Source organism: Odontomachus brunneus, unplaced genomic scaffold (genome assembly GCF_010583005.1).
Source record: "Odontomachus brunneus isolate Ranch 3 - 2012 unplaced genomic scaffold, Obru_v1 Obru_scaffold_107, whole genome shotgun sequence".
Taxonomy (NCBI): Eukaryota; Metazoa; Arthropoda; class Insecta; order Hymenoptera; family Formicidae; genus Odontomachus; species Odontomachus brunneus.
Genome location: NW_022639557.1, coordinates 758,593 through 768,772, shown reverse-complemented (window position 1 = coordinate 768,772; position 10,180 = coordinate 758,593). Strand labels below are relative to the sequence as shown.

Sequence of the window (10,180 nt, the reverse complement as noted above, 5' to 3'; positions counted from 1 at the left end):
TATATATATATATATATATATATATATATATATATATATATATATATATATATATATATATAAATTTACTTTTATACTTTCTCTTTGATATATAAAATATTTTTTAAATAAAAAATGCACATTTTACTGGAACTTTAAGAAAACCTATTGAACCTTAAGAAAGCTTTTTGTGAAAACAGTTATTTATTTTAAGAAAACCTGTTGAACCTTAAGAAAGCTTTTTGTGAAAACAGTTATTTATTTTATTGAAATGAATAAATTTAGGTTTTTACATAAATATGTTATTATATAGCATTCATCAAAGAAATGTTTACTATTTATATTTTTTCTCTTTTAGTGCATAAAGATAATATAAAATTGAAAAAAATTATATGAAAAGAGCTATAATAATCAAGCGAGAAACTGTAATATTTCCTTCGTGTAGAAAGAGCGGATATTCATTCGTCGTTGGGCAGACCACATTTCCACCGTTGCAATCGGCGAGCGAGGGAATGTGCATCAACAGTGCGATGCAATGTCCAGAATCTGCGGAGGCAGGTAGGCTCAAGACATCCAAGAGTGGTGGAATCAGCCAGGTGGGGGCCCGATGGGCGGCACTTGGACGGCCCTAGTACCGCCACGGACTGTTTGGTCGACCAATCGGATCACAATTGGGACAGTTGGCGGGCCCAAAAGTACAGGCCTCAACCGACGGATAGCCTCTCCAGATGGCTCTTACTACACGGAGTTTAAAGCTGTACAGTTCCGTACAGCACGGTTCTCAGGTGATGCAGTCGAACAGGTCGCACTGATCGAGAAGCGCCAGTCCTTTCCCGTCCATCGTCGTAGTCGCACCGTCACTCGCGTACGTACGAGAGAGACAGACAGATAGAAAGAGGAGAGGCACCTCGTGTACACAATCACGATCACGAGGCAGCGACGTGGGAGGAAAAGAGGTAGAGGAAAAAGAATCACGAGGATACAACGGGGAAATAACAGGCGCCCGGGATAGGAGGGAGGGAGAGAAAAATAGACAGAGGCAAGACGAGGAGCTGTGCGAGGATCACATTCGATATCGCATTCGGGTGCAGTCGGTGGCAGAAACGAAACGATTGTTGAGACACATCAGGGACAGTCGACGTCCAGGACAGAACGGGTTCGATTGTCTACTCAACAACAATTGGATCTCGCGAAAAATAGCCACGGTTACGGCAGTGAACGAGACTTTTTCCTTTCAAGAAGACTTTCCGGGACGAGACAACGGCACCAGTGTGTGATTGGAAATTTGAACGATAAGGACGAATAAATTGTTTCATGAGCAACATTATATGCAGTGTGTAATGCGTGTCTACAGACTCGGGTGGTCGTCTCAGGGACTGCTGTTGTCGTTGATTTAGTGATTCCGCGGAGAACCGGCTAGCTCGCGCTGCTGCGAACACCGATCATCAATTAAGGTGAGTAATCTCGTTATCTGTCGCGCGGTACGTCAGCCACTGCGGGCATTAAAATCTATCGGCAGATATCGCGTGCCGGCCATTGAAGTCTACAGTCGCGAAATCGCGTGTTATCACGATAAAATACTCGATGTTAACGTTTTCTTTTTTCATGACACAGGAACACTGCAGAATGCAGTGAAAGGTTGACAGACGCATGAAATTTTTGAGTTTTTGATAAAAATCCTTCATTTATTTAAAATATTTTGTTACATACGCGCGATAAGATCATCAATCATTTTACGCTCGCTTGTAAAGCTTTCCTCATCTTCCTCAACGAATTGTTATTATTATTAGTATTAATTCGCGTTTTTAAGCCACTAGTCGATCATACCGATTGACCTGCAGCATTTTTAACCAGATATAAAAAAAATCTGAATGTAGAGTTCATATCGTAGGTGCTCGTCCACGTGTCGCTGGTAACGTCAGTAGAGGCATGCTCGTCCCCCCGACACGCCCCTAGGTAGCTTTTATGGCTTTTGTGCTTTCGAGATATCCGACTGGTGGGGAGCGGGGGAGAGGGAAAGCAAGGGTAGAGGGAGAGGGAGAGAGAGAGAGAGAGAGAGAGAGGGAGAGAGAGAGAGACGAACGGGGTTCAGTGTGTGATCTCTCACGTGCGGTTAGTCGAGGTTAGTCGCGTCAAATGAAAACATTACCGTCACCCCTCGCCTGTCCCGACGCCTGTTGCTATAATATTTGCCTACTGGTATGTAGCCTATATCGTAATTCTGCGACACAAAGGGCCCCAGGGCGACGACACTTGGGCCAGCATGCATACATTGTTACCGTAAGTGCGAGAGAGACCGACCGTTACAATTATTATGCATGAGACCGCCGAGAGTCTCCCATGTCAAAATATATTTATTGCTCTCCCCCTGCCCGCGCGCCTCACCGTTTGCTCCGTTTTTTCACCGCCGATCGCGGCGGTGCGTCAGCCACCTTTGTTACCTTTTCATACGGTTATTACCCACTTGTATATCCGTGCGCGCCAAGGGAAGTGGTCCACCAAGGGAATCGCGATTCTCTCTCCTCCTCGCGTCGCGATCTGTGCTCCGCGCACGCACGTGCACGCGTGCACTCGCGCGACGGGTTTTGCATGTTCGCTGCGATCTCTCAGGGACGTATCTTTATTTTGGCGGATCGTACGCGAGAGACCATCCGCGAATCGCATCGTTGCGATTAGGTGGCTGCGAAAAACGCGCGTTATCGATAAGATAACTCACACGGCTGATAAATTTCGACATTTCCAAACAGCCTTTTTGCTGCACGAACGTGGAGGGGGGAGGTACTTGAATACGTGCTGAATACATTTCTAAGATAAAGAGAAAGCGACATCAAAAGCGAGCGTTGACAAATGAGTATTTATTCGGTCAGCTCATGGATATTCTGATGAAAACGAGAAAGAAGTCAGTTGAAAGAGCGAAACAGAAGCAAAAAACGAGAACAATTGACGCATTTCTGCGAGACAAATGGAGATCAGACGCCGCGGTCCTTCGCTCTTCGACCTGAAGCGTCGTCCAAGTCTCGCGTCGCATCTCATTTGCATATTAACCCCTTCCGAGGTAGCTCGTCGTCGTCACGGGGTCGTGATCTGACTTAACGCCTTTTTGCCGGCTTCTTGCCTTGCTACCCTCCGCAACAGTCGCGGTAAGTACCAAGAAGTCGTGACAAATACGCGTATTATGTTTTTTGTCCTATTCTCTCCGAATGGAGCCCGAGACCCTGACCTAATCGCGACGGCAAAGCGCATAGGTGGAATGCTCGATTAAGAATCCGGTATCCCGCAGATCCAACCCTCTCGCACGGTGGTCACGTCGCGTTTAATCCGGCGAAAAAGCGCGTCGTAAATTTTTCAGTGCGCGAAACTGCTCGCTCCTCGTTTTTGCGAATCAACGACTTCTTATCATCGTCGTCGTCTTCAAGCGCATTAAATCAGCATTCGCATGAAAAACTTGACGAGTCCTGAGGTAAGACATTACGCTAAGCTTTAGCTTAGTTATATTAAAAAAATACTAACAAATATTTCGTCGCGATATCAGCAACAAACAAACGCAACCAAGACAGAAACAAAAGGAGAGAAATAAAGAACAAAAGAAAGAAGGAGATTGCCTCGAGTGAAACGTGCGAAGGCATGGAAATGTCGCTCCTTATCTTATCCGGATCGTACGGCTTTCAAAAGCCGCGCGTTTAACGGTGCGCACGCAAATTACCCGTTACTTTTCTAATCTAATCCGATGCTCTTTGTGTTCGCCCGACGATGAATTGCACGTTACAACGATCCACACTCGACCTCGCTTCCGTTTGCACGACGATGTATCTCTTTGAGAAACGGTCGCGCTGAGTGGACAATTGGATCGTCTTATCGCCAAGCGTGCAAGGATGACAGACACTCGCGAATATACGCACTCGCGCTCAAGCGCGACAAGTAACGCGCGCTTCGAACGGGCTTAATGGATTTTTGCATCCCGCCACGACACGCATTGTCGCTCCACATACGCCTCGCGTGGACGTGAGTTTCACGTCCGGGGAACTTTCGACACTTCCGCGGCGGCGGCATTCCGCGCGCGAAATCTGAAACGTTGTCCTCGAACGGAAATCGCATTTAAATCGCCCGGCTTGCGCGAGCACGATGCACACGTGCGCGCACGTTGAGGAGAACAGCCTTCACAAACGCTCTTTCGGTTGGCGATATTGCCGGCGTCGTTACAGGACCGTGCCTTCGGCCTTTTATGAGATTATAAATCAATGGTGGCGCGCTTAATCGCCAAATAAAGGGAGATTAAATTGCACCGTCGAGGCGTACCGGTCTCTCTCGCGCGCGTCTCGCAGCCAGCAGAAGACAGATATAAAACCCGGGGCTTTTATTCGAGCGAACCGTTGCTCCCTCCCTTGTAACGCAGGGTTATTTAACGAATTCCGTCCAGGGCTACCGGCTTATGATTTTCTTGCGGAGTTTCGGGAATTAGTTTGCCGATTACGATCTTCAAGTTGCGATAGATTTTCGGATTTTGATGTAAGGCAAAAGTAATAATTTTTTTAACTCGTATCTAATCTTGGATACTCTTATTGGTTTGGTTTTTAATCCTTTAAGTAGTATTGCGCGGCGAAGTTTCGTGAATCTTAGGAAATCTAAAACATTAGATTTGTTCTGATCCACTTAAACTACTTTTGTATTCAATTTCTTAAAATTCTTCAAAGAAATAAAGAGAAAGATCTAGATATCTTATTAAAAAAAAAAGAAAAAATTCACTCTAAAGGAAATGATACGCCTTTCAAATATTTGTATTTAAAGATAAAACAATAAGGATATCCAAGATTAAATATGTGTCTGGGCATTTTTGCCTGAATTCACGGAAATTGGTCAGTTTTAGCCAACGGTGAATGTAGTCGTTGCATTTCGCGATTTTGCCATGTCTCTTGTTTGGTCTCTTGTCTCAAGAAGCGCAAAAAAAGAGCTGACAAACGCTCAGTTACAATGTGTTGACATGCAACGAAATTCCATATGAGTAAATCACCACACGTAACACAATTTAGATGACCGTGCAGAGTCCGTCGATCACGCGAGGTGCGTTATTTGGCGGATCTGGATCGCCACTTAGTCACAATCGCATGCAACGCGCCGCTTCGCATACACACAAGCGACGTGTGGGTTCTCGATCCTTTAAACGTTCACTCGCTCGTGTGTCTCGCGAAAAACTCCGACTTGTTTCGCTCTCTTTCTTCCTCGTCTCTCTTCTCTTCTTTCAAACTCCACGTTACGGTCGATTCACGGCGAATCGATGATTGATTTTTCCTCGCTGAGGATCCTGCCGAACAATTCTTTCCTTTTTCATCGGAGGTTATCGTCGTTCCGTCAGCGTTACGTATTCATTCGGCGCTGCGAAACGTGCCGGTCGCGACGCGCCCTCGCGTCCTGCTCTCTCAGGAGCAGCTGCTCTCCCGGCTAGAGAGCATCAGAGAGCGACGTTGCACGTGCACATCGACGGCGCATTCGCATGCACGAGGACATATACGCGGGCATAACGAATTCCGTCGAGCACCCATCGCGATTCCCACAAGTGCGAGAGGGTCGCGAGCGTCCTCGATTGACTCTCTTTCTCTCTCTCTCTCTCTCTCTCTGTCGAGTGGCGGACGAAAATCGCTGTTAAAAATCGGATCGGTCACGGCTCGAGGAGACAGACAATATCGTCCACGACGACGGCTCGGCTACCTGCGCCCGCCTGTGAGGACGCCTGAAGGACGAGCTCGTTCCTCTAACGCGAGGCTAAACTGTCGCGATAAATGATCCTGCGGAAGGTTATTAATTGTCTTTGGCTCCCGGCCGGGCGCATTGTAGGTCGCGAAAACATATTAACCGAAAAGGAACATCCACCCTGCCATATGCTCGTGGACGATATATACGGGGTGTATGAAAAGTCGCGCGATACAAAATCTTCACTATCGTTTCTTAAGTCTTGATCGATATTCGGAGATAACAGCAAGAGAAAAAAAAGTGTCAATGCCTGGACACTAATAGCACCAGTACCTAAATCTGGACATTCTTATTGTGTTTTGGTCTTTAAATATAAATATTTTAACTTTTAAAATAGAATATATGTACATACATATACTTCACGTTGAAAGTTTAAAAAATATTCGTATTTGAAAACAGTAGAAATGAGTTGAGTACCAGTGTTATTAGCATGCAGACATTAGTACTCTTTGAAACTTAATTTTAAATAGAATCTTGTCGAGATGCAACGATTCCATCTCCAGACAAAAAATACACTCCAGGTTTGCATTCCCGAAATTTAATTAGCAACGAACGACGCATTCGTCTCTAACTTGACAACGATCGTTTCCCCGTATTGCATTAACCATCATTCCAGCGTCGCCTGCAAATACCTGAACCTTTGTTAGCATACGTTGATCTTACTTCGACACACCCTGTATATATCAGTGCATCACTACGTCTATATACTCCCGCTGGGATGTGTGCAGGCCGATGCGCAGGATCATTTTTCAAGGATTCGACCGACGCGCCCGTGAATGAGCAGTTACCATCCATCAAACGGATCGTTAAAAACGCATCGACGCCAATACAAATTGCGTGAAACGCGCGCATCTCGCATCGTTCCTCCAAGCTTTTCCGGGATTTTTAGTTCGACGATCTCGCGTGCTTATCTGCTCCTTCGCTGCGAAGTACGACGATATCACGTGAAGATCGCACTTTTGCGAAAGAGTATTTGAAATTCTATTACGTCGCTATTCACGCGGAATTCTCGCGTACGTACTTTCGAAAATTTCTTCCTCTTCTATCATCGCCCATAAACGGAAGAGGATGTTATTGCGACACAACCAGTTTCCCTGGCGATGGCGCGTCGAAATCTCCTCCCGCGCGAAGTCGGCACTTCGCACTCTTTTCCGTCTGGACGCTCGCACGCGCGCGCACAAGATCCTGTTTATTTTATGTAATCCGGTAATGGTCGATTATACACGACGGTGTATACATTTATTCGCGCGTATAATTCCTCAGCGCATAATTAAACACCGATAATATCGAAACTCGGCCAAGGGGAGGAGGAGACTTGGGCGCGAGGAACTTTCGTGTACCTCGACGAGTACGCCGCCGCGTATCCCGGGTGATATATCGGCCCGTTCTTTCGTGTAGAGATTCATTAACTCATTAACGTACCGAGAAAAATCGCCGGCCGTACATCACGCCGAGCCCCGGACAGTAATCAAGTGCTCATTCTTAACGCGGCAATAAATATGCGAATTAATACACCGCCGATTAATTATATCGCGCAAAGCCGCGGTTTCTAATGTGTACTCTCGTTGCCGCGGAGAATTATAACGACGCGGGGACGCGCCTGCGAACGGCCGCGGAAAAGTGATTACACCCCGGTAATGTGCGCGCGTTGCGCAAATCACCACGTAAAACTAGATTCCTCGTAACGGGCGATCCCTTCCGCCGCTGTCTTCGCCGACAGCGCGGTTATTCGTAGCGAGCGCGTTCGAAATTAGCACCATTACACGCGCGAAGGATCTTCGCGCTCCGAGAGGTAAACACTCGAGAAATGAGTCCGAGAAATCGTCCACCTTCTCCGAACGGTAGCGGCCCACTCTCGTCATTAGTTCCATATACTTCACTCCATCACCTCCTCGAACAATGATTCCTCTCCGACCTCCTCCTCTCCCCCGACAACTGTTGTCGCGAACGATCGAGAACGCCTCTGCGCTCCTTTTCTTTTTCCTACCGTTTCGCCTGCGTGTGTCTTGCGTGTGCGTCATATGACCCATATAAATCATACGCGCTTTTTACCGTCTGTTATGACCGTCATCTCATGACTCTATTGCGATGCGAGAACTTCGAAGTGATATGAACTCTAGCTCGAGGTTCAAGAAAACTATTTGTCTGTCGAAAGAACGTTACGCAATTCGCTTTTTATTCCAACTCGCGCCGATCTCTGCGCTTGGCGCATTTCGAAAGCGCTCTTACTAATTTCGCGTCTCGCTGTGCTCCAATTGCATTTACGGACGAGAAAAGCTGCGGTAGCAAGAATCTGTGTGTGTGTGTGTGTGTGTGTGTGATAACTAAATCTCATTGTAACACGCGGATACCTAAAAGTATAGCTGCCAGTAGGGTATCTATTTAGTTCTGAAGCTAAAATAGTAACGACAGCAGCAAAAATTTTACTTATACGAAGAAAAGAGTTTGGTTGGATCAATCAAATATCTTTTGAAGTTTTCAGAATTATGTGTTCAAGTCAAGATTCTGATAGCCAAACAAGATTTCTGGTTAACCAGAACTTACAACTGCTCAAGTTGAAACAATTGCGAGTTCTAGTTCTCCAGAAATCTTGTTAACTTGAACAGAATTCTGATAACTTCAACTAGATAACTTTAACTTCAATTTGATGGATCCAACCGAAATTCTTATTCAGTAAATTTCAGTTGCAGCAACAAATGCATTTTCCACACACCACGATTAGCTGCCGCGATGGAATCTCTTTTTCCGCGTTTGAGATGGAACTCTGCACATAATTTTACGCTTATAATGTCGCGCCATCTAAATAATTAAAGTCTGGTCCTAAGTGGTGCGGAAAGTCTCATTGAAACAGTCAATCGAACAGTAAAGCATGTCGAACAGTCAAAGAGTTAGATCAAGCAGCTAAGTCCAATCGAGTCATCAAGTTGAAGCAGATAAGACTTCCGCATTCCGCTTAATTTCTATAGTCTATCTTATACAGCGTGATTCTTTATCCAATGAAGCCTAACTTAGCGCGACTATCTTTACACGTTTCAGTAGGAAGAATAAAATAGTAAGAATCGCTCATAAATCGAAACATCAAGGCGCTACATCGCACGTTCGTTCCTCCCGACGAAAGCGCCTGAATATATCCCCCGTCGATGCCGGCCAATGTCGAGCTTGTCGCGCATAAGGAGCAGGAATTCCGCCGTCGATTACCGGGGAAGATTACCGCGGACAACGATCGAGCGGCGCGCGAAGTCGCCGCGGGCCCGAGAAAGGGTTGCGAGACGGTAGCGCGAGAGGGGCGACGACGACAAAGGAAGCGCTGCAGGCGCGGCGAAAAAAGCCTCATAAAGGGATAAACGTCACACGGGACTCGTGTTTAATGGCGCGTAAACTGCGAGGTGCCCCCGTACATGCCGCAGGTATACGGGCGCGTAGACGCGTGTGAGCATGCACACGGGAAGAGTTAACGCGACGACACGACGCGGAGCGTTCCCCGGAGGTCGCAGACTCGGGCGCGCGCAACCCTCATGGTCGCACTCGAACTCGCCATCCACGTCGTCGCCGACGTGTCGTGACCCTCGTGACCCGGTAAGCCGATATCTGGAGCAGGTACCGCGCGATCGACTTCATTAACGCCCCGGTGCCGGGCAAATATTGACTCCGTTCATGGAAACTGGGGCACGAGGCGCCGTGTGTTTACAGTGGCTGCCTCGTGGGCCCCTTTTTCGTTGACTCTTCTTCTCTCGCGCCTCACCTGCTTCACCGCGCGCGCGCGCGCGCTCCATTACGCGCGTGGTTGTACGCCTCGTCGCGAAGTCAACGACACCGGGCGACGAGATCGGGAGAGGTCCCCGCGTGTATCGTCTCCGCGGAAACTGTGTCCCACGTCGGTCGAGACGACCTTCTTCGTGTACTACACGGTAGTGTTGCATCGCGATCGTGCGGAATTCGCGCGGCCTCCCCGGAATCGAAGGCAACGAGGTGACGTCGTGTACGACCTGTTTCCGTGCGCGACACGAGTCAACCTTGGCAGCAGCATTAACCTCCGTGGACCACCGTCGGATAGTAGTCGCGTAGCGATCTTGTCGCGAAATCAATAGGCCCGAAGCCACGTAAATGGTACCGTTTACCGGTTACAACTGTGCTCACGGAGTGCGCGGATACAGAGCGACGTCGCGCAGGCAGGCAGGCAGGCAGGCAAGCAGGCAGGCAGGCAGGCAGGCAGGCAGGCAGGCAGGCAGGCAGGCAGGCAGGCAGGCAGGCATGACTTATGCGCTCTGTGATTTATTGCAAATCACGGCGTGTATGCCGCTCCTCGAGGCGTTCCGTTCCCCTCGGTTATTAGGGCGACGGGATTTTTGCCGGCCGCACCATTGCTCCACCTCCGACGCTCTCGCGCCTCGACCTTTGCCTCGCGTCTCGACCTTTCGCGCTTATTGTTTTCTTCGTATCGCGATACACATCTCGC

The 10,180-nt window shown here is 47.8% G+C and overlaps 2 protein-coding genes across 6 annotated transcripts in view; both read left to right on the top strand.

Moving 5' to 3' along the window:
- Positions 1-743, top strand: part of LOC116849140 — a 221,620-nt gene extending 220,877 nt beyond the window's left edge. For both annotated transcript variants that reach the window (XM_032826015.1, XM_032826016.1), the window contains one exon: positions 425-743. In XM_032826015.1, the coding sequence (XP_032681906.1) occupies positions 425-611 (187 nt within the window). In that variant the 3' untranslated portion in view covers positions 612-743. The remainder of the gene's footprint in view (positions 1-424) is intronic.
- A 4-nt stretch (positions 744-747) lies between these two features.
- LOC116849138 overlaps positions 748-10,180 on the top strand; it is a 36,399-nt gene continuing 26,966 nt past the window's right edge. Inside the window, exon 1 of one of the 4 annotated variants that reach the window (XM_032826008.1) lies at positions 748-1,433. The gene's annotated coding sequence lies outside the window, so the exon portion shown is untranslated. Of the gene's footprint in view, positions 1,434-2,090; positions 2,260-3,087; positions 3,440-10,180 lie in introns of those variants that run through there. The other 3 variants (XM_032826010.1, XM_032826009.1, XM_032826011.1) reach the window with 3 other exon arrangements.